Source organism: Choristoneura fumiferana, chromosome 27 (assembly GCF_025370935.1).
Source record: "Choristoneura fumiferana chromosome 27, NRCan_CFum_1, whole genome shotgun sequence".
NCBI lineage: Eukaryota > Metazoa > Arthropoda > Insecta > Lepidoptera > Tortricidae > Choristoneura > Choristoneura fumiferana.
In genome coordinates this window covers 755516-781237 of record NC_133498.1, presented here as the reverse complement: position 1 = coordinate 781237, position 25722 = coordinate 755516, and the positions used below count along the sequence as shown (strand labels likewise).

At 37.7% G+C, this 25722-nt stretch overlaps 1 protein-coding gene and 1 pseudogene across 1 annotated transcript in view; both read right to left on the bottom strand.

Annotated features, from left to right (window-relative positions):
• Positions 1 to 7184: 7184 nt before the first annotated feature.
• Positions 7185 to 9931, bottom strand: LOC141443193 (uncharacterized; annotated as a pseudogene).
• A 10237-nt stretch (positions 9932 to 20168) lies between these two features.
• The window catches only part of LOC141443348 (uncharacterized), a 34491-nt gene continuing 28937 nt past the window's right edge, over positions 20169 to 25722 (bottom strand). Inside the window, exon 5 of the mRNA XM_074108589.1 lies at positions 20169 to 22394. Within this exon, the coding sequence (XP_073964690.1) occupies positions 22068 to 22394 (327 nt within the window). The 3' untranslated portion in view covers positions 20169 to 22067. The remainder of the gene's footprint in view (positions 22395 to 25722) is intronic.

Here is a 25722-nt window from a genome sequence, read left to right as displayed (position 1 = left end):
CAAAAACCCTGTGCAGTTCGTTAAATTACTAACGGCCAAAATAATAGTTCAGATTGAAGTCAAAACCTATTTCCGGCATCGACTAAACTATGTAGTTTACATAAGAAAAAGCATTTTTCCGAAATGATTTTGTGGTTTTTCAAATGAGAACGAAACTACGAAAATCAGTAAAAAAACTATACATTTTTTATGCGAATCTGCAGCGAATCACTCTAGCGCGGGGGAACGGTACGGGGGAGGGCGGTACGCGCCGCCCTTTGTCCTTGGTTTACGCTGGCCCTGCGTGTGCGTGCGTCGCTCGTTAGTAGTGACTCGTCAGCTGTGCGCGAGAGTTACGTAATATTATTTTGGTGAATTCTCTTCGTATCATAAACGCGATCTAACTACTTACGACTTGGACTGATAACGGATTTGATATTTCTTGGTGATACTGGTGGTGTGTGTGCACATACTGTTCGACGACCTTGGCTTTCTTATATGGACTTTGCATTTTTATGTTACAAAAATGGATAAACAGGGTAAGTACCTACCTAGATGCATTTTAGTCAATATTACCAAGTACTTATAAAAAATGGGTCCATATATCGGCTCGCATACTGACAAACGATGATTGGACAAAAAATAATTATGGTTTTACTAGAAAAGAGAAAAGAGTACCTATGCGAACTATGGCGCTCCCATAAAAAATAATTATTAATGTTCTTGTTTCCAGAAGTGAAAAGATCATCGAAGACAAGATTATGGTTATCGGCTCGTAGGAAAAAAAAGGACCGGCTCGTCATAAAAAGAAAACATTAATCCTAATAGGTAAGTTATAACTAGGACAGTAGCGTAAGATTTTTCTTCCTTGTCCTCTATTACAAGCTTTTATTTAGTTTCACCTGTCCCGATATTTGTCTGTAATCAAATCTTGCATTCGACCAACTTCTAGCAGTCGGATTGACTTGAAATTTTGCATAATTATGTAAATTGCGTGACAATACAATAATCTGGTAGCTGACATCCTGGTAGTCCGGCCAGAATCGTCTCCGAAGGACGGAACTCTTCAACTGTTACAATGTTATCGACTTGTTTTTGGTATAGGTACAAAATAAATGTAGTTTGGGTAACAATGCTAGTAAAGTCGACAAAAAGTACAGTCAGCAAAAAAGCTTGTATTAAAAATGAATTTTCGTACTCGTACCTTTATTTATTATTTTTGTACGACGTAGGTACACCACACAAACTTGTTATTTCACTTATACAGGTCATAGCACTGTAATAGCACATTGTGTATTAGGGCGGTAAGTAAGGTATTACGAACGAAGTATTACCTCTGGTAGTCTCTGTTATTACTTTGACTAATGGCGACTGACGTCATTTCACCATGTATGTATTTTTCACATGTGCAGTACGCTTGGCACCGGAGAGCATGCCAGTGAGCAGTCTGATAGTGATAACAATACCGATCCTCCACCTCAACCTCTAAATTTAAGCAGGTTAGTGTTTTTATTATTATTTTTACTAGTTACAATCTTTTATTAACTTGCAATGTATGTACCTATGTACTCGTATGTATGTATGTGAGGCTCAAATCCTGCGAGTTGAATTTGACTCAGTTTCAGTGGTCGAATTGACTTGAAATTTGGTATACTTATGTGAATTGCGTGACAATACAATAATCTGGTAGCTGACATCCTGGTAGTCCGGCCAGGATCGTCTCCGCAGGACGGAATTCTTCAACGGTTAATGGCATCGACTTGAAATTTCGTATGATGTAGTTTAATAGGTAACAATGCTAGTAAAGTCGACAAAAAGTACAGTCAGCAAAAAAAAAAGCTTGAACAGATTTTTTTTTTACCAAAAACTTATTTCACAGCTACTTACGTTTTTCACTTGTAGTTTTATTTTCGCTCTTGACTGCAACTGCACTGAGACTAGTACCTACTCGTACCTATATTGACACGGCTATTAAAGATGATTTCAGTTTATTATCTTGATCGATGTACACCGCACTTCTGTTATTTCACTTATACAGGTCATAGCACTATAATATCCCATTGTTCATTAAGGGCGATAAGTAAGGTATTACGAACGAAGTATTACCTCTGGTAGTCTCTGTTATTACTTTGACTAATGGCGACTGACGTCATTTCACTATGTATGTATTTTTTACATGTGCAGTACGCTTGGCACCGGAGAGCATGCCAGTGAGCAGTCTGATAGTGATAACAATACCGATCCTCCGCCTCAATTTCAAAATTTTAGCAGGTTGGTGTTTTTATTATTTTTTACAAGCTTTTACCTTGCAATAGTTGCAATGTATGTACCTATGAATGTATGTGCAGGTAAAATCTTGCGAGTTGAATTTGACCCACTTCTTCCACATTTGGTACGGAAAAGTAGTTTGGATGAAAATGCAAGTACAGTCAGCAAAAAGCTTGTATTAAAAATGTAGTCGCGCGCACAATATGGCACCGAAAATCGAAACGTATTTTTTGCATAGCGTCACCGGCGTTAGAAGTTTTCTGTAGTAGTGTACGCCTCATAATGCAGTATCAAATATTTTATTTCACCGTATACTCTGATTTAACCTTGCATGGTATAAATATAACGTAACTTTTTTTTTCCTTTCAGAAATTTGAGTCCGAGTACTCCGTCCTCGACACCATCATTACAAATTGAACTTGATCATGATAGCAATGAGGAAGTCGTACGTAAAATGACAGGTCGACGAATTTTCAATGTTCAATATTTATTTGAACAAATGAAGGCTGTGGATCATAGTCCATTTAATTGCAGCTTTAAAGATATGGATTTTGTGAAGGAGTCGAGAATCGGATTCCAGTCAACTTTTCTTTTCAAATGCAAAATGTGGCAAAAAAGAAGCATTTAATAATGAAAAACTAGAGTCTAAAATTAATAAAAATGTTGTTCAAGCAGTCGTATGTTCGGGTAGTGGCTTTTCCAATTAGATGAGCTTTGCGCTCATTTAGATATGCCATGTATAGCGGAGAAAACATTTGGGAAAGAGAATTTGTTGCTTGGGGATGTTTTAAAGATATCTTTTGAAGAGCATGTTTGAGGCAGGACTCGAAGAAAAAGGCAATTGAAAAAGGAAACGTAGACGCTGATGGCGTTCCCTACATCACAGTAGTAGCGGACGCATCGTGGGGAAAAAGATCATATCGTACCAGCAATTATAATTCATTATCCGGGGTAGCGTGCATTATTGGGTATGAAACTAAAAGGTTCTCTTTTAGGAATACGGAATTCTTATTGCTCTGTATGCGCTGTTGCAAGTAATAAAAAGATTGAGGTCAAGAAACATAAATGTTTTAAAAACTGGTCTGGTAGCTCCACAGCAATGGAAGCCGACGGTGTAGTAGAAGGTTTTAAATGCAGCATAAATATGCATGGCTTGAAATACACCAAACTTATTGGTGATGGCGATAGCAGTGTCATGAGTGCTTTAAACGAAGCATTGCCATATGGCCACTCCACTGCTATACACAAAATAGAATGCAGTAATCATTTATTACGAAATTATTGCACTAAATTGAGAAATTTGACAAAAAAAACTGAAAATAAACAAGGACCTGTCCCTATTATCATGAGGAAATGCCTAAATGAAACATATTGCGACTACGAAAGGCAATTAAAGGAGCAATAGACTTTTCTTCGAAAATGGAAGGGAAAACTTTTACTGAGAAAGTAAATGAATTAAAAAAAGACCTACGAAACGGGCCTTGCCACGTTTTTGGTGAGCATGCCAACTGCAAAACATATTTTTTGTAATGGCCCGAAACCAGGCGAAGAAAACTTCATAGGCCAAATGAAAGATTGTGGCTTGTGGTATGACATATACACCGCTATAAGTCCTATTTTAAACAATGCCGAAAGTCTCCTTATGGGGCAAACAAACAATATTGTTGAGCAGTTTAATGCACTAATCGCAAAATTTATAGGAGGCAAACGAATAAATTACTCCCTTCGTGGATCTTATGAGTCCCGTTGCTACGCAGCTGCTACAAAAAGAAACACCGGGAGTCTTGTAGCAACCATGAGTAAAGTATTAACAAAAAATGAAGAACTGGGGACTTACACGCAGAAGTATGAGAAGAGGCAGGCAGAAAAGGCGAAAAGAAAATCAAGCCAAGACAAAAAATCAAAACGAAGAAAACGTATCGCAGGACCCGATGAACATTACGGTGATATCGAAAAAGAACCAGATATGGAAGTTGAGCACTACGAAAAAGAAAACAAGCACTCTTAGCAGACTTTTCAAAAAGTAAAATAGAACTTGAAAATATCCAAAAAGATACCGTTGGGCAGGCAACGAACCCTGAATGGATCAAACAACGAAAATACGCCTTACTGCGTCAGTGTTTGGTCAAATATGTAAGAGAAGAGCTGCCACGTCGTGTAAAAATATTATAAAAACACTCTTATATAGCAATTTTAAAGGTAGCGATGCTACTAGATACGGCAATGAGAATGAGCCCATCGCTTTAAAAGAGACTGAAGCTGCACTAGGAGTGCAAGTATCACCTTGTGGGTTATACATCCTCGAGGAACACCAGTATTTAGGCGCGAGTCCCGACGGAGTCATAGACGAAGAAACAATTGTGGAGATCAAATGCCCAGCTTCGGCGGCAAATATGACGCCAACAGAAGCTATTTTAAAGAAAAAAATTACTTTCTGTGTGTTGGACGAAAGTGATCCTCAGAAAATAAAACTGAAGCAAAATCACAACTACTTTTATCAAGTACAAGGTCAGTTAAATATTACAAAAAAAAGATACTGTATCTTCGTGGTGTGGACTCCAAAAGGCATATTATTCGAAAAAATCGAAAAGGATACAGGATTCTGGGAGAGCATATTAAATAAATTGAGAAAATTTTACATGGAATGCATACTACCTGAAATTATAGATCCGCGTCTACCTAGAAAGTTACCGATACGAGAGAGTTCTTAAAAATAAGCGAATTTTCATACTTGTATGTATTAAAAAATAAAACACAATATTGTATGACTTTTTTTATTTTATTCAATACACCCAATCTTCAATGTGTCCAATCAAGTTGATGTTGTAGTCTATAGATATTATACTTTTCACTTCTCATGCTCGTAAAGTTCGTTTTTATGCTGAGATTAAGCGACATAAAATGACTTTTTATGCTCTAGTGCATAAAATAAAATCTTTGTCTAAGACCAAGCTAATCAGGTGTCAACCAGCCACAAACAGAAAGTTTTTAACTTTTTTATTTATTTATATAAAACTAAAAATTAACCAAATCAATCAAAATAAATCAATAAAATAAAAAATAGAATTATGTATATAGTAATTCATGAAAAATAAAAGAAACATAGTAAGTGAACCATTGTTTCCACTGTTGCTATTTCCTCGAATTAATCGAAGTAAAAAGCAGTGTAAAACTCGAGCATTAAACCCATTTTTCCCTCGACGTGTCTATCCACCCTCGCCGTACCGGAACGAACGTCTTAAAATCGTAAACGTCGTAAAATGGCTCGTTTTATGCTCTTGTTGTACAATCGACTATTTCACTTCTCATGCTCGTAAAGTGCGTGTTCATGCTGCATCTAGGCAACATACAATAACTTTTTATGCTCTAGTGCATAAAGTAGAATCTTCGTCTAAGGTCAAGGCAATCAAGGTGTGAAACCACAAACAAGAGTTTCTACATATTTTTTTATTTTTTTACACCTAAAAATCAATCAAATCGATGAAAATAAATCAATAAAACTAATATAGTAAAGCATGAAAAATAAAAGGTACAAAATAAGTGAACATTTATTTTTACTATTGCTATTTCATTTCTTCGCAAGCGAAGTGAAAAGCAGAGTGTAAAACTCTAGCATTGAGCCCATTTTCCCTCGACGTTTCTATCCACCCTCGCCGTGGCTCGGGTGGCTATATGAACGTCTCGGGTAAAATTGCTCGTTTTATGCTTTTGTTGTACAATATACTATTTCATCACACTTGCTCGTAAACAGTGTCGTAAGCTGCAGGCTAACTTGGTTGCAGTCCTTAATAAAACCTAAGGGCCTTTTTTTGGCGTTATGAGTTGTTGCGCGTACTAATACTGCTGCGCGCGCAGGTTCTGCACGACTAGCAGGAGGACCTCGTGCACGCATGTCAGGCACATGCTGCGGGAGGCGGAGGGCGGCTGGTAGCTGGCGCTGCCAAGAACTGCACCAGCGGTATCGGCAATTTTTGTAACAATAATATTTTTCTTTTACACATATACAATTTTACTCGCAAATGTGATGAAAACATTGTAAGTCGCACGGGCGGTACTATAATTATGAACATCGACCTAGTCCTCAGTCTTTGACTTTGAGCTTCTAATACTCTCGTTCGTAATTTCTTATTAACCGCCCTTAAGACATAATGTACTATTACGCCACACCTGGCCATAATGTGAGTTTTACCGCCCGCTATGCGTATGGTAAAACCCACTTTCTGGCAAGGTGAAGACGTAAAATTGTGTACTCACCATGGGCAGTAAAAAAGTTTTACAGCGTAATGTGTAGTGTAATGTACATTTACGTTTTTGGAACGCCAAATAATATCCTAGCCGGTAGCTGCCCTCCCGCGCTGTATATATTATAATCTTGGTCTGGAGATGTTCTACTGTTATATTCTACTTAGATACTGCAATAATTTCACCATTGTATGAAGATATTTTACTGCAATATTGTTACTGTGACATGTCTCTAGCTCCGCCTTCCCGCTAGCGCGCTCTTGCTTTCTTTCTAGCGCCCTGTCTTACTCTAGGTGAAACAACAACATTTTAAAGCGTTAGCGCGTGATCTCAACGCGGAGTTGAGCGCTACTTGCTGCGGACTCTTAAGTCCATTGGTCCCGCATAGGACTCGCAAATACTGAGCAGTTTCTTTAGAGCTCCGCTTGAGGCTCAGCAGCACCATGTCGTCTGCGTAACTAATATTATTTACACAGACTCCATTAAATATGGCAACCGATACCGGTGCCACTGAGCTCCTCAATCACGCGTCAACGTACAGGTTGAAGAGTCGAGGTGACGTCAGCCCCCCCTGTCTCACTCCGCACTCCAAACTGTACTCATCCGAGAAAGTGCGTGCCCATCTCACACAATTGTTTTGACTACCATAACCAGTGCATAAACAAGGATGTTATTTCTCCAGGTTTACGCTTGTTTCATTTTTTTAATTTCTTCCAAAGCACGTCATAGGCAACAAGATCAAAGGCTTTTGACAAGTCAAGGAAAACAGCGTACACTGGCGTTTTCCTACTGGTGTAGTACTTCACCGTCTCCTTGAGACACAGGACAGCACTTTCACAAGAAAGATTCGGTCTAAAGCCAAATTGCGCATCGTTAAGTTTAATATGCTTCAATACTTACCAAGGAGACTGTCAAGCACCTTGGCAATGACCGTGGCTAGAGATATCGGTCTATAATTTATTAACATCTGAAGAATCAGCGGTTTTATTCTTAATTATAGGAACCACAATAGTACGCATCAAGTTTTCAGGTAGGTATGAGTGGCTTAGACACAAATAAAAAACATGGACAACACTCTAGGCAGATGTACACAGCGTGCTGCAGGTGCTCGATGCTGAGGCTGTCATGGCCGGCGACTTGCCTCGCACCATTCCCCTTATAACTGCACTCACTTCCTTCGCGGTAAAATTCACACTACGCTCCCTACTGACAGTCTCAGCATCTGGAACCACCGCGCCGCTGGTCCCAACGGAGACTTTACACTGAAATGAGAGCGAAAAACATTGGCTATGCTAGCGGGATCGCACACTCCGCCACACTCACGGGAGGCTCGGCTTGGATTTAATCTGTTTGAACTTTTCCAAAACTGACCGAACTTTTATTTGAGTGATGTTCAGCTATGATGTCCATTATTATTGCTGTTGATTTATCTGGCACCATTTTAACTTTGATTTAAATATACGCCTGGACTCGCACATCTCTCTCTGTATACGGGGCCAGACATCGTTTACCAATACCAACCATTCCCAAAACAAAGCCTAGCCCTCTGGTGAGCGCCGCGCACGTACTTATTCCACCCAGTGACATGTTTACGTTTACAGCTAATTTTGACATTTACATTATAAGAACACTCAGCAGCTTCAGACAGTGTACATAATACCGTCGTACATTGAGTCTAATAGTTTCTATGACCTTTATCACAACACATTTTATCGCAGCAATCACTAAAATTCTACAGGAAAATCAAATTCTCGTATTTTTCATGACAGATGTTATGATAATTTTCCATCTGGGATATATGACGCTCCCCCCAAATAACTTTATTAACACGCTCATTATTAACAAATATTTTCGGTTTCAAAATATCAAAGTTTACACTCAATACATATTGGATAGTGATCGGACCAGTACGTGTTATATAACACTGAGCATGCGTGTATTGAGGGTTGCGCCGAGCCAGTAACTAAGCAGTGGTCAAGCCAGCGGCGACACCCGTGTGCGTCACTCACGAATGTATAGCTATCAGAAGGCAACATATACAAGTCTATACAAGTCCACACTTGCTCGTACAGAAAGATAAAAGTTCATTTGCAAATAACTCACCGGGATGAGCGTTATAGTCCCCTAACATAAATACCGACTCAGTATTATAGTTTTCAATAATAGCCGATATTTCACTGAGGCACTCTGTAAACTCCACTAGGTTTTCACTTGAGTCAGTAGGCATATAAACAGAGAAAACCAAAAAGCACCGATCACTGAGCTCAATTTTTATCGCGGCTAGACGTACACTGTTACACTTTATTATCGTAACGTTAGAAAACGTAGACTTTCTCCACAGTAGAGCCACTCCCCCGTATGGCCTCCCTCGTAGGACCCCCGCCGAAGTATCAACAGCAGAGGTGCCCGTGAAGGCAAAGCTGTCGTCGATAGTCCCTAGGAACGCCAGGTCGTGGGGCAGCAACCACGTCTCCTGTAGTGCAACAATGTCGGCCGAACGACACAGGTTTCTAACACATTCCACAGATCGAATTATATTTTTACAATTAAAACTAATTAAATTGCTATTCATTCTGCAGTTCGTTTGCTCGAGCTGTTACTTTCTCACGCTTTCTAAAGTCGATAAATCGACGATAGGCTATTCCTTCTGGCCAAAAATCATTGTTCATAAATATATCAATTTTATGTTTCGGTATAAATATTTTATAAGAATCATAGTCTTTTTCTATTTTCATGCTCATTTTAACCACTTTCACTTCAAAGTTTGACTTCGCCTTTATATAACCACAAATATCCTGTTCGGACAAATCTTTAGTTACATTATAAATATACAACGGAATCATAGATTCCGCAGCTCTAAATTTAGATTCTGGGTCTAGAATTGCTTTCCCCCGTTGTCCAACAAAACGATTACGAGATTTTCTCCTTTGCACAAGTATCCATTCATCAGCTGGTGGCTGTACCTTCCATTCACCTTCCCGAGCAACGCTAGCCATAGGCTTTGGTTTCGGTACCATCACCTCATCATTTATTCGCGATTCAATATTAGTGCATTCTTTAGCTGTCACAGGCGGGCATTGCAGTATAGGTACATGAGCGGGCGGCCTCGACTGCACGTCGCTCGGCTGACTCATAGTTAACGGTCGCGGCGCCGCCTTTTCGCTACCCTCTATTTGTAAAAATGCATAACCTTCATTTATTTTTTGGGAGTTTTTTCCTTCAATGCTACGATATACCATTTCTGGAGACGACGTATGATGTTCATGACCATCTTGAATAATGCTTTCACTACATGTAGGGGGCAACCCCATCGGTCCACTAGCACACTCGAAACTATCCATCATACAGGCACCGCGCTTTGTGTTTACATTGCACCCGTACTTATTAACTATGGATGCATTTTTAAGTATCTCCACTTCATACTTCACCGCATTAAATTGCTCTAAAGGTGTATACTCCTCCTTCATCTTTATCATGTCCTGCTGCAGCTTCACAATATCTTTAAAAGCCGCGTTACGTCGACATGACGAACAAAACAGGAGGTAGTTTTTCAAGATCCTTTGCAACAAACCGCGGTAATTGCTCGGAATCTATACCTCTTATCAAACAGATGATGTCGTCTATGTTTCTCAGTTCCTTTCCATCCTTTTTCCGTGTTATTACCCTATCACTGAACGTGTCTAGTGAAAATGATAGAACGAGTTGAAGTTTTCGTTTCGTCAACGTGTTTCAGTGAATTTATCAAATCACTCAAAAAATCTGGTGAAATAAAAATTTGTCTGGCCTTTTTTTGGATGATTTGATTTGATTTACTTTTTTCTAGGTAAATGGATTTGCTCTATTTTGGCAATTTCCCTGCGACATATAGTAATATACAGACATACATTATATCCGCTAACGTGCACGCAACGCATTTTGATGCCGTTCTCACCTTCTGGTAGTTAACTCTAACTCTTCACGGAACGTATGTATATATCCACCACTCCTGGAGTTTTATGTCGACGTAGTTAACACCGAGGACATCAAGGCCGAGATTATGGAAATTGAGTAGTGTAAGAGATTGAATAACACTCAGGAGCTTTTATTGCATTTATTGTAGTATACATTAATGCGACTATACTTCGAACTCGATCGGGCTTCACACCTAAAACGTTCCGTTTTACCGACCAAATTCTTCGTTGTTTAATTATGGGGCGGCCTGACTAGGGCTACGGGCACTTTAAGTGCTCTTGGGTCTTTAGTTTTGCTGCAATACATATTATAAGGGCCAGATTTTTTGCCGCTCAGTGTATTGTCCATTTTGTGGTGATGTCAAAATTCAAATTAATTTATTTCACTTGATTTCAGGTACAAAAGATAACATAAATAAAATACATTGAGTTCACTAAAATCTACCAGGTAAGGCATGCCGAAATGAGGGCTATCGCGTATAAATTCGCCGCTAGAGGCGCTAGCGCCTTAGCGTGACGAAAGATGTTCATTTCTATATACAAATATGCATGCATCGAAAATATATATACTAGTGGAGTCAAAATACTATATTCCTTAAAGAAAGGCCTGCATGAATCTGTCTGTCCGAGTTCAAATATAGCTCATGCGGATTTTTAACTGGCTTACCTTCATCATTTTTTCATCACACTTGCTCGTAAACAGTGTCGAAACATGCAGCTACTTTGTTGTAACCCCCAAATAAACCTTCGACCTTAATGTGCTTGTCATGAAACTCGTGTCGGTGAATGAGTCATTGCCGTACTAATTTTCTTGTCATGAAGCCCAAGGTCGGTAAATAAGTGTGATACTGCATGGCGTGCAGGAACGCGGCGCGCGCACGTCGGGCACATACTGCGGGGAGGGCGGCGCGGAGGCTGGCGCTGCCCAGAGCGTTGTCAGCGGTATCGGAAATTTTTGAAAAAATATTAGTTTTTCTTTACAAATATACTACAATTTTACTCGCAAATGTGATGAAAAACATGTATGTCACACGGGCGGTACTAGAATTACGAACATCGACTCATTAAAGCCCTCAATCTTCGACTTCAGGCTTCTAATAGACTCTCGTTCGTAATTCCTTGTTTACTGCCCTTAAGATACAATGTACTATTGTTTAAAATAATTGACAAAATATAAAAACCAAGAAAAACACGTGTCTCTCTATCCGTGCTCTTCGTTTGTAATTCCTTGTTTACTGCCCTTAAGACACAATGTACTATTGTTTAAAATAATTGACAAAAGATAAAACCAAGATAAAAACGGTGCTCTCTATCCGTGCTCTATCTAATGAATAGATTAGAAATTTTTAGAGCACTGGCCATTCTTCGGACCATGTCGCTCACCAGTGTACCCAACATAACGTAAATAAGGTAGTTGTGTACAGTGCCCCCTGGTGGCGAGTGCGAACTATTTGTTCTGCCGCTCGTCAGCTGCAGACAATCATGCGGACAAGGGAACTTTGTGGCACGCTTAATATGGATACGACCCGGAAAATAGAAAATAAATTTCACTGTCGATTTTTTTATGACAATGATATTGTTAACAGTAGTTTTTAAGGCATTTTTTGCTAAACATCATGATCTTAAATATCCCCGTACATCATCATCCCAGCCTATATACGTCCACTGCAGGGCACAGGCCTCCCCTCAGAATGAGAGGGCTTGGGCCATAGTTCCCACGCGGGCCCAGTGCGGATTGGGAACTTCACACACACCATTGAATTGCTTCGCAGTTTGTGCAGTTTCCTCACGATGTTTTCCTTCACCGCAAGCTCGTGGTAAATTTCAAATGTAACTCCGCACATGAATTTCGAAAAACTCAGAGGTGCGAGCCGGGTTTGAACCCACGACCCTCTGCTTGAGAGGCGATGGGTCAAACCACTAGGCCACCACGGCTTATTCCCCGTACATGAAATAAATAAAATAAAAAAGAAGAAAGGAACTTGTTATCTTATAATATACTTTGACCTTTGACCATTGGGCTTTAAATTCAAGGTTCGATTCTAATCGCATAATAAAGCTACTTTTTTTGTAATATTTTGAATTTAGATAATTTATTGATTCATAAAGTTTAATCGTAAAATCAGTGTATCGGACATGGCGGTGTTATCGCTGTCTTTTGGTATGGGGCATTTGAATAATTTTTGTAATTTATTTGACATCTCTTAGATCAAAAAATTGACAATATGCTGTCAACTTTGTGTTAAAATATATCTCATACATTGAAAATTACATTTAATCTGTTTAAAAAAAATTAACAATGATCATATTTAAAAAAAGTAGCAGAACAAAATTGGCTCAGTTATTTGAGTAGAATCGAACTTTGGATTAAAAGCCCCATACGTTCAGATATAAATTTTAGCTCGCGACTTCGTCTGTGAAGAATTTATTTATCCATTCCATTGGTCCCGAACTATCACCATGCCAAATTTAATTTAAAACGGTTCAGCGGTTTAAGTGTGAAGAGGTAAGAGACAGACAGAGCTACTTTCACGTTTATGATATTAGTAAGGAAGTATAAGGATTGAAAAATATTACGATTAGTAATCATAACATAGTCTGACTAGTTTCGATATTTTCGGAAGGTCTTTATGAAGACGTACGCGCTGTGGCAACACCAGAGAGTGAAGTGAAATACTGCTTCAGCAGGGCTACTACGAAAATCGAAGTTCGTATCGTACCATCCCTGTCACTCTCGTATTAAATAATATAAGTATTGGCGGGACGGTACGATAAGAACTTCGATTTTTGAATTTCGTAGTAGCCCTACGAGCCGTTAGAGTATCCTCTACACGGAGCAGAGGCGTATGTAAAGATTTGGGGCTACGTGCAGTTACTATTGCTACCCCATGACGGACTAAATAGTCGGACTGTTTATGTCTTAATAATCGTGAGGTATCCAACACGGCACCGCAACCTTCGTAGTCAGGTTCTCTAACCACTAGGCAATCCAGTCATCATCTATCAAAAGTCTAGTATTCGTATTTGATGGAGTCAAATAGTGGTGAAATAATAAAAAATCCGCAAGTTGAAAAGGAGACAATAATTTTTAATGCAACAGCTAGAGTTACAGAGGTAGCAGTGAAAAAAGAACAGTCAGAGGCGCTTATTCCAATACACGCCATAGCAATCTTGCACATGCAGAGATTGCTTGCTAATAAATTTGACAGGCACTCCGACTGCATATTAATAAAATTAAATATAAACTTTAACAGTATTCTTAAAGAAAAATTTAAACACAAAACGTTGTCTTATCCACACTTCGTTCGTCGCACCGCAAACGAGCAATCAGCGAGCGATCGCCAACACGACAATACCCTCTTGATTCCAAATTCAATTTGCACCAATCAGCGAGCGGCGTCTTCCCGCCTTCCGCGTCGCCGGCGGCCGTGTTTGCTTTTTAAAATTGGCGCGCTTTTTTGCGGTTGTGTTGGTACTGGTAGTTTCATTTTGTTTTTATTGGCTGCTTTATGTGTTGTCTGTGGATGGGAATTGAAAAAGAAATATTGGCGCCACTTTGAGTGATTATGTGATTATAAAATGAAATTGATGAAGATGATATACAATGACAACTGCATGACGATTTTGGCTACGAAGGCGTAGTTTTACGCCTCTCCTCGCGCGCTAAACTAGTTTCTTACAGCTAAAAAATTCTATTTATGTACGTACGTAAGTATTTGTGTAACTAAACTACATTTGTGGCGAGGAGTAATATCATCGGTTTTTTTCCGTTTACATAGCTCCGTCTTAAATTTTTATCAGTTCTGATGCAATGACAGGACTTTATACCTACCATGTGATAACAAAATGTATGAAATTGTACGAATCTTTTTTTTATTTTTTTATTCTACTGGATGGCAAACGAGCAAGTGGGTCTCCTGATGGTAAGAGATCACCACCGCTCATAAAAATCTGCAACACCAGGGGTATTGCAGATGCGTTGCCGACCTAGAGGCCTAAGATGGGATACCTCAAGTGCCAGTAATTTCACCGGCTGTCTTACTCTCCACGCCGAAACACAACAGTGCAAGCACTGCAGCTTCACGGCAGGATTAGCGAGCAAGATGGTGGTAGCAATCCAGGCGGGCCTTGCACAAGGCCCTACCACCTGCATCTTCTTGTATTTATAACACAACCGACAGCCTTTTCAACAATCATGGCTTTCATATGCTTCATATCATTTTAAATGTTTATTTTCCCAGATATTTCGATATTCAAACTTCAATTTTACAGCGAATCTTTAGTTTGAATATTAGAATGGATAAAAAAAAAACTGTCATCGGAACGTCAAACATAAAAGCGCGGGAAAGCCGAAAGCATCATGGCCGCGGGTTGTTACGAAATCAAATATCAAATATTGATACTCCGTTCCGTGCTCTGTTTGAGGTGCCGGATACTATTTGCAGATTCACTCGGAATAGCGCAGTTTTTGACGATCTGTCACTTTATTTGGTGAATTAAATTGAAAAACGATTTATTTTAGCGTTTAATATTAAATGGTCGTGTGATTGACTAAAGATTACGAGGTTGTTATTGCGGGAGTCAAATTAAGGACCATTTATTATTAATTATTATATGTATATTAAGAAAAACTTTATTGTTAATTAATTTTAATCAATCTCCTATAGTGCTACATTTCATTTATTTTTCTCTCATATTTTACTTATTAAACACCAATAAATAAATACAGACCATTCTTCAGACCTGTCAAACTATTGAGACCTTTATTTTTGCCCAAATTTATCAATTAAAAAATTACAATACAATTTCGCTCTCTTACTTTTATTAATGTAGTAGTGCAAGTTACTTTGTCGAAAAGGCAAATAACCTAATCATCCAATTTAAGGTAATTTGGACTCTAACGAGTGGGTATAAGGGTGTGATCGTGCGTAATGTTCTTGGTTCTGGTGCAGTGTTGGGCAATCCGACGCTTGTATAAACAAAAGGCATCAATCTCATCTCGCCACGCCCCTTGACGTATTCATAGTGTGAACACACAGTAAAAGATAGATAAATGATAGAAACTTCAATCCTCATAACAAAATAACTTGGCTCTACCGGGTGTTGCCTGTAATACGAGCAAATAATTAAATAGATCATACTCGTCAAACTGAACAACATTAGTTCAGCGACTTTTAATAATAAGTCTTTAGGTTTTCCTTTTTTCATACAAATGAATCAATGTACGCCATCCTAGAACACAACTGACGTCGCCTGTCACGCTACAAATATCAACCATTTTGCTTTACATTGCTTCTTCGAATAAACTTTAAAGTGTAATATAAATATCTGACTCAGCACAATGCCGCGGCAAGCAAGCCGCAGTCCTGTAATGACAGCAGGATTTTGACATTTACTCATTCATTTCATTCATTCTCCTTTTGTGCAATCAGTTCTTTTTGTAGCTGTGTGTGTAATCATTCACTTCAACTCTAGTGGCACTATTTACTTAAACCTAATTTTGTGTACAGTGATTTTTTAGTTAGTTAGTTTTTTTTAATTAGTTCTGTTCAATCGGAGAACCATTTTGGCAGTATCTAGTGGCGTTAACCGTTCTACGGTAAAAAAATCTAGAAAATGAAATATGAGAGATAGCCTCTGGCCAGCGAAAGCTGTCCACGCATTTTTTACGATACTTTAATCTGGTATCATTTTTGACTGTCAAAAGTGTCATATTGTCATTCTAGCCCGGCTTAGATAATTTTGATACTTCTACTATAAGAAATAAATAAATATTTTTTTGTTTAATTCAACCTCCTACCATCGTCAAAATGCAAATGTTATAAGATTACCTATGTTAGCATTATATTCAATGCCAATCTGGTCAAAATGGTCCAAAAATTTATGCGTCTGGACTGTAGGTACGTAAATGGGCACTGACAAAGGTCATTAAAATTACCAAGTTACTCCTAAAGTCCTTCATCAAGTTTCACTCGTTACTACATGAATTTTGAAATACCTTGAAGAGTCTAGAGTATAATTTAATATCTGGAAAATTTAAATAATATCTAAGTATCAACATCGTTAAATCAGTGTACAGCAAGTGTTGTCAGCATATTTTTTTTTAATTTGCCGCAGTTTCTTCGTGACAGCTTTCGTTGGCCAAATCTATTGCCACCAACATGGATGTGGATCAACGATGAAAATGTGAATTCTCCATTTTTTTGTTAGTTATCCAAATTTCGATGTCATCCAGTATCGTTAGTAGCTAATAGTAATTTTCATACCACTACCCAAAGCAAAAGTTATGTAAGTACTAGCGTTTACTGTCCCTCGGAACTATGCGATTTTCCAGACTAAAAACTGTTTTAAGTCTCAAAATATTTTCACACCAAAATTCACCATGGTGAACGGTTGTGTTGCTCTGATGATGAACTCGGCTTGAGTTCGATATGCGTCAGCGTAGCGTGGTGGTGGTGATAGTTGGGCTTGTGTGATGTACGTGTGTTCTAACAGTGTCGAGGCAGAGGAGCTGCATGAACACACATTTGTTGCAAAGAAATAGCTTGTAAGGTCGAGTGAGCAAAGTAATTGTTAATAGTTCATTTAAGTGGAGGAAGGCGAGTTTCAGGCAGGAAAACACATATCTGTCGTATAGACGTATACCTATATATACGTAGCTGTCTTACACGTGTAGTCGCGGAGTATCATAAGCTTGTAGTTCATTGACATAGACCTCCGCAAAGTAACGCCAGAATCAACCTATATCGTTTTTTCTAAAACCATATTTTCCTTTTCCTAAAAGTGAGGTCTTTGCTATACATACGGACAAGTGTCGGAGTGAGAGCACGCCGTCTCGCTCTGCCAACAAGTGAGGAATACCAACGAGGTTTTTGAGACTTCACCGCGCCCCACCACTTGTGTAGGGTGACCGTGCGTTGTGATAAAATTGGACTATCCTGTTTGAAATTTATTTTTAAAACATAAAGAAGAAGAATGTTATTTCCCAATCCGCACTGGGCCCGTATTAGAACTATGGCCCAATATTCGGGGTTTAAAATGTAAAAAAATATAATTCAGCCATTTTGCAAAATTAGCAAGGAAGTCAATTCACGTCATCATCATCATACCAGCCTATATACGCCCACACGCGTCCCTTCGCTTGCCTTCGGAATCCAGAAGCTTAATGGTCACTTGACCTTAAATATATACTTCATAATCAAATTATATTTATGTTATGACATTCTTCTTCTTCTTAGCAGGGTAATTACATTCCATTTGGATGTATTTTGGTATACAGTATATAGAGTGGTAAAGGTAAGCAATGTATAGTAGTTTCAGAGAGTTATGGAGTTTCAGATGCAGATATACTGCCCTTATTTATCTGGTAGTTTCGCTTCATACCCACCCTCCTTCTAATTTACGGTGTAAGCGATACGTTAGCAGCAACTTTGACGCAAACAATAGTTACAGTGTCTAGATCAATAGCGGTTGTAGCACTAGCTGTTTCTCGCGTATTCGTCTGCTCGTGTCACTTTTGCGGGATATAAATTAGGCTTTGGTATATAATGCCAAAGCAGAGCCGGTGGCCGAGTGGTTTGACCTATGGCCTGCAGAGGACCGTGGGCTCAAACCCCGGCTCGCACCTCTGAGTTTTTCGGAATTCATGTGAGAAATTACATTTGAATTTTACCATGAGCTTTACGGTGAAGGAAACCTGCACAACCTGCGAAGCAATTCAATGGTGAGTGTGAAGTTCCCAATCCGCACTGGGCCCACGTGGAAGCTACGGCCCAAGCCCTCTCATTCCAAAACAAGGCCTGTGCCCAGCAGTGGGACGTATATAGGCTGGGATGATGATGATAGGTAATGCCTCCAGAATTGAGAACACGCGCATAAGAAAATGGCTTTTCTTCATGTAGCTGTGTGTGTAATCATTCACTTCAACTCTCGTGGCACTGCCTATAATCTGGAACAGAGTAGCATTTAGTATGTAAATAAAAAAAACCGGCCAAGAGCGTGTCGGACACGCCCAAGATGGGGTTCCGTAGCCATTACGAAAAAAATCAAGTAAGTAATATTATGTGCGTTATAACACAATTTAAACACTTAACAGTCTTAAAATCTATTACCAGAAAAAGAACGTATCTTCACGGCACTTACATCCTTTTGTTGAAAAGCGCAGTTTTTCGGCAATAACTCAAAAACAGTATATCCGATCATGTTGAAACCAATTTTCGTTAAAAGTATTTATTAAGCGTTACCTTTCCATATTTTTTGCATATTTTTTGGACAAACGGTTTACAAGATAGAGGGGGGGGGGGGACACAATTTTAGCTACTTTGGGAGCGATTATTTCCAGAAATCTTCACTTAATCATAAAAGTTTTTGAAAAACCTTACTATCTTTTCAAAAGAGCTGTCGAACTATGTGCCACACGCTGATGCGAGTAAAAAAAATTGTTTTCAATCTCTGCTACGTGTATGGAGTGCCCCCCTATAAATATTTATTTTTGTAATGTAACTACAAAACTAAATATCGGCTTTGACAAGACATCTGTACTCCAAATTTCATTGATAAACATCTTGTAGTTTTCGAGTACAATGCCTGTGACATATACCTACGGACGGACGGACTTGACGAAACTATAAGGGATCCGTTTTTGCCATTTTGGCTCCGGAACCCTAAAAAAAGTGGTTTGACTAGTCCTAGATATTTATTTTATGTTGTAACGTAATGTGTAAAGTTAATACAGCGGCTTAATTCTCGTTTTAACAATCATAATGAAAAAAACATTGTGGTTAGTAACCCTGACTATGAAGGTAGAGGCCCCGTGTTTAATGCAATATTGTTTAATATCACTAAAAGTAACGGGTGATTTATATTTGCGTTTGTATTAAAAAAACAAGCTGTAGCCATTTAAATTTTACTTTCATGAAAAAAACTGTGCGCCACACTACGAGTATGCCACGTTAAAACAAAAAAAATCCTTTGAAACATGAAAGAATGAATGATGTTTATCGGGATGGTCGAATATTTATCTATTGTTTGGTCGAATAATCGTTAAGGTCATCGAATTTTCAGGATAATTATAGAATAATTAAACCAAACCTATTTTCAGTAGCCTAAGTGCAAAATTCTTTAAAATATTTTCAGTTAAACCTGGCGAAAAATTATATGAAACGACCATTCTATCAAACAACACTTTTATCAAAAATATATTCGATGCCTACACGAAAGAACTTATTGAACGAGTTTCTTTAAGTACATACGTTTGAGGCATACGTTCTATTATAAGTTTTACACACTTAGAGTTCTCTTCAGTAATCTTAGCATACATTGTTTGTTTTGCGGGAATCGAACCCTATAAGTGGTCATTTAGCGAAACCTCTGTATGTTGGTTTAGAAGAGGGTAAATAAAACAGCCAAATGGATGACTATCTTGAACCGCAAGTAGGTTCTGAAAACAAATGCATACTTCAATGTGAATTTATGTACCTACGATGTTACTTTTTATTTTGACCATGAGTTTTTCGATATAGGAAGGCGTCGTGGGGCAATATGCACACAAATTGACAACCACAGAATAGGTATCTAATACCTTTTTTTATAACTAATTACAGTTACCTAAAATATGACGTTATGGTTGAACTTTTATTATCAATTGTCGGAGGAAAAAAACAAAACGCATTTTCAACATATTAACTATATTTCAGTTATTTTTAATTTTCTTTACATAGTTGTCGTAATTATGTCAAGTAGGAATGTTTCACTTCACATTATATTTAATAGTATACATAATATTTAGAACTAGCACAGTTTAGGTTATTTATACAAATATGTACTCTTATTATAAAGTGAATATTTACATATTTAATTATTTTATGGCTACCTTAATTAAAGGAAATTCAGTTTTTTTTTAATATTCTCCCCGTTCAGCCCAAAGTGCTAAAATTTAGTACGAGTGTGTAGGTATTTACGTCAAAGCAATTATCAACTTTTCTTAATCCTTATAATCTATATATATAAAATAATATTATAAATATGGAAGTAACATTGTCTCTCTGCCCGTCTGTTACTAATTTAAGTTTAAACTGCTAAACTGATTCAGACGAAATTTGGAGGTGATTCGATATCGTGAACAATAAGACAAATTAAGATTGTCAAAATATGATCTGGTTCTTGCGAGGATAAGTTTATGTTAGTTCTTCGTGAATTAGTAGCAATTTAAATGAAAAAATAAATCATTGAAATTCAGTTATCTTACAAAGCTAAATATTTTAATATGTTCTATTCTACAAAATAATACTGATTCAAGATGTCTTTATATCCTAATAATTAAATGCAATGACTAGGAATCACTTATTATTAATAACATAATTAATTACTATAACAAAATAACAACGCAAAAAAATTAAATGTAAAACGGCTGATTTAGTTATAAAAAATGTAAATTAAATTATTTAAGGGCACAAAATTTGCATTAAGAAACTCAATAAAATGTTTTACAAGATGTCGAGTGCTTTTCAGTGGAAAATTAGGGTTTCTTGACAGGTGAAATACTGCTAGATGGCGTAAGTGTCAAGAGGTCCGTTTGAGGTTATTGTTTTGCTTGCGATTGGCTCATTTAGTAAATTTATAATCGAACATGACACAAACGGCAAAGTTGTCACTAGCGCCAACAGGCTTGTCACAGAAACATGTGTTCTTTCTAATAAGTGATGATTTAAAAATCTGTATTTCAGTTTGTATTTTCGATTTGTAATTTTTCATTGATCTATCCAATCGAAAGAGACTTTACAAATAACATAAAGTATATTTTATTGCAAAATTACTTACTTCTCTACCTTTATTTATAATATTTGGTCTGTAAATCAGTTCGTTTGAACAAAAACTTTGAATTTTAAGTTGTTTTCTGTTTCTTATTTGGTAATTTATCTTACGTTCATCCAGTACCAATACCTATTTACAATACTTATTATTAGACATCATTATGTTACAATCACTGTGGTATCTAAGTATTAGGTAGTCTAACAAACTTGTAAAACATAAAACATCTGTTACTATTTTGAACAAAGTTTTCATGCATAATTGTCAACAGACAGGTATAGTTATAAATCTTAACACCTCTAAAAAGAGACGGTCTTACATTGTTATAAATCATTGTCAACACTGCTGAAAGCATAGACAAGGCGGTGGCATATTGTTTTTTTTATGTAGAGAAAAAAAATTGCGTTCCGAACCATGAATGATGAATGTTTTTATACGAGCTGTTTAAAAATTAATCCGGAATGTTTTGACCTTTGGTTTTGAATGATGGCTTGGATTAGTTTAATATGACTGAATACCCCTATCAAGTTTTTTTTAGGTTTGGATCTATAAAAATTTGGTCACTCCTCTGATACTGTACTTTGGACATCGGCCAATATAAGTATAGAAACATTGATCAACCAATGAAAATCCTGAAAAACATTTACAGAAGTATTCGGTTAAACTTAAACAACCACCTGCTGAAATATGCCAAAATATTTTTTATAACACCTCGTAGAACTTAGAATTATTCTACTATTTCTCTGGACGAATAGCATGTAACATTAATACTAACAATAAAAACAAAACCGTCGAAACAAACGAAAAACCTATTTATTTTCATACCACGTATGGCCTAAACATGTCAGCGGATCTCCCGCCATCTTGGTTCATGACCAATCCGCGCCGGTTATCCAAATTGGAATTAAAATTAGCCGCTGCTATCGCCCGTTCCCTTTCTAGCGCGATAATTCTGTCCCTATCCAACATGGCGGGCGGTTTGACAGCTGTTAGATCTCCCGCCATTTGGATCTTCTCGGGTTCGGCAGGAGGTTCTTTATTAGGCTGTTTTTTCTCGTCGCTAGGCGCGTGGTCTTTTTTGGTGTCCTGCTGCGCCTTTTTCGATCGTTTCCACTTCATTCTTCGGTTTTGGAACCAGATTTTTACCTGTTGGACAAAAAATACTGTAAGAATTTAAATATTTCATAAAATATTTAAGCTTTATTTAAAGGGGGGACAATGTAATTTAAAGACGAAAATGCATCATAGGTTAGATACTTATCCAGAAATAAAATTATTCGGAGTTACTTCTATAGTCAGAATTTACCTACTACGGTCAAGGACTTGAATTCATGAGTCACCATAGAACCATTTCACAGTAAACGTCATAGGTGACATCGCATTAATTAACAAGGAAAATCGTAATGACTTTTCGTTTGAAAAGGTTCCATGGTGCTCATAAATTAAATTCTTTGACCGTACTTGGCAAACATTCATTACTTTTAGTACCTAAGTATACTAATAACTGGAAAAGAAATACTTAGCGTAAGCAATAAAGCCGAAATCTAATAACATACTCGTAATGCCGTTCACCTATAAAGTGTATACATGTAGGTACTTAATTAAAACTATTTGAACACCGTGAAGTTTATCACTGTTTTGCACTATAAAACACCCTGTCAGTAGTGCCAACTTCAATCAAAATTAATATCAAAAGTTGCCCCATGAAATAACTAATTCGAGAACGTCAACTTAACAACCTAACACTTCTAACTAATCAGTAGAAAAGATTTTGTTGACATTTCACCTGAGAGTTAAGTTAATCTCTTCTGCAGAGCCAATAAAATAATGTTATTCTGAGAAACAGTTTTAATTTTTTATTTTTATTTATTTATTTATTTTTAAGTGGTGATTGATCAACCTGTGGCAGCAAGATATTATATTGAATTGCACTATATTTGACGCATTCTCACAATAACAAAAAATATAGCATTTCGTCTCGTCCCAAATATTATGCAGACCAAGTAAGTTGCTTAATTCTATTCGAAAAGGGAAACGTATCGACAATCGAGCGTTACGTATTGACGATCGAGCGTTACGTTGTTACGTGCCGAAGATCGATCGATACGTATTGACAATCAAACATTACGTATCGACGATCAAACGTTACGTACCGACGTTCGAGCGTTACCTACGTATCGACGGTCGAGCGTTCGATTTACAATTTTGAATAGTAACGAATATTTGATGAAAAACGTGCACTAAAGCTAGACTGACCGTAAGTCGCTAAGTTGACAACACGGCGGGCAACTCCGTATGAAATCCAACCGTGTAGATATATTATAATTCCAGTAATAAATAGCTCTACACGTATCACGAGTTTTGGCGAGATTAATGTTAAACCGGCTTAAGCTGGTTTATGGTTGCGGCCGCCATTTGCAACCCTTGGCTTTGCGAAATGACAGGGAGTGGCGGGAAAACTCTATGACGCTACACTTGTCTTTGGACCGGAGCTAGAGGTTTTTAATCCTTGATGATCTTGATGATTTTTCTTATTCCATAATTTAAGTAAACAACAGCAACAGCAAAAAACCAATGGTAAATAGCAGCCTGACTTAAAAAAATATACCTACTTGGAAAATTTCTTAAAAAATACAAATTCATTGTTTATTTTATTATTTGTTTATTTGATATAATCGAAACCAATGGTAACATTGGACTTATTATTGCTACTATTGGAAAACCCACTTGGGGTGTCTATAATAGTAGGCGAGTTACGGCGGTTCAGTACATGGATATTATTTACTTAATTAAGCTTACTTTAAGTACTGTTAGTTGATAGTAGGTACTTTGTTGTTACTCTCTACGGAACCCTACCGTGGGCGTGTCCGACACTCTCATGGCCGGTTTTTTCCCAGTAAACAAACGGTTAACAAAACATCAAACAAACAACCATTACAATTTCAAAGTTCTTATTCATTCGCACTGAAACCAATAAGCACCGTAAAACCTGATCCTTTTATCAAAAACCTTCCTCCCAAATTTATAACATTTCATCCGATCCAATTTCAACATTGACTTTCCTGGTATCCCTTACAATCCTTGCAAATCCACCCCATCTTGTGAACATTTGTCAAATCTACGAGAGCCAAAGAACTACCCTTCTATCACTTACACCTTTTTAATCCTAGACTCAAATAAAAGCTGCGACAAAATGTAACAGAAAGACGTAAGTGACTACTGAAGGTAGAGTTCTAACTATCTTTATTGTTTCTGTCGCTTACGTCCTTCCAATTCCGAGTTTCAACTCAGTGCTAGCGTAAAATGAGTTAGAAGGTCGTAAGTGGCTCTAAGTTATACTGACGTTTTGCGCAAAGAGTCACAATCTGCGAGATCGGAACGAAAAGGCGGTAAGTAATATTTTTGAGTCGGTATATTCAATCTTTTGCCCTTGAATCCAGTGAAGAGAATCCAGTTAAGTTCAGTATTAGTTGAGATTTTTCTTCATGACAGATCCCTTAAGCGTCGTGTGGCTTTTCACACGTCAAAACGAGGTTGTTTTAGGTGTCGACTTTGATTGAGGGATGTTTTATTGAGCAAACTAGTGGGACACGTATACATTACATAACTTAGCCTAGCAGCATAGAAGTAGTACCAGAAATTGTTATTTTAACTCATTTAAATGCAGTGTCTTTTTAAATCAGCTAGCGGTCGAACCTAGAATGTAGCTTCGCTGGTCAATAATTTTATTTGACTTAATATACATATTAGTGGTGTAAAATCTGTTTCATTAAAATATCACGAGCGTCTCGGTGAGGATTAGAAACTTGAAACTTTTGAATAGACGCTTTAGTAGAGTGCGAGCGCTCTACCCAGCCATTGGTTTCTGGAGTAGTATCAAGAACTTTTACCCGTATGTATATTATATGGCCGTTGGGACCGAAAAACTCTGGAATACAGACAGCGGATCGGTAAGTGCAGCGTAGAACGTCAACCAACTAGATGGATGGATGATCTGGTTAAAGGCGCGGGTGGGGGAGGCCCAAGTCCAACAGTGGACGTCCTACAGATAATATGATGACGATCATGATGATGGTGAGAATATACCTGGCTTTTGTTTCAGCGACCATCGAACCCCTATCCTGAGACAAACATTATAACAGTAGAGTTCAAGCGTTCCACCTATCCATTGGATTGCGGGGCGTCGCTCATTTACGTAAACTGGTAATATCCAGGCCGTCTAGGCCGTGCCCTGGGGCGGGCACACAAGAACTTGGGGTTTCTTTTGGAAATTAATTACTACTATTTTATTTATTACTCACAAAATCAAATATACATACTCGTATGATTTAAGTATAATTTAGATACTGGTTTACGGAATTTCTTTTGAGATTTTCTTTTCTATTATAACTTTTGTCGGATCGGAAAAAAAGAATTGGAAGAAATCCTGGGGATTGAAACTGTATACCGGGCGTGGCCTGTAATATAAGCAAAT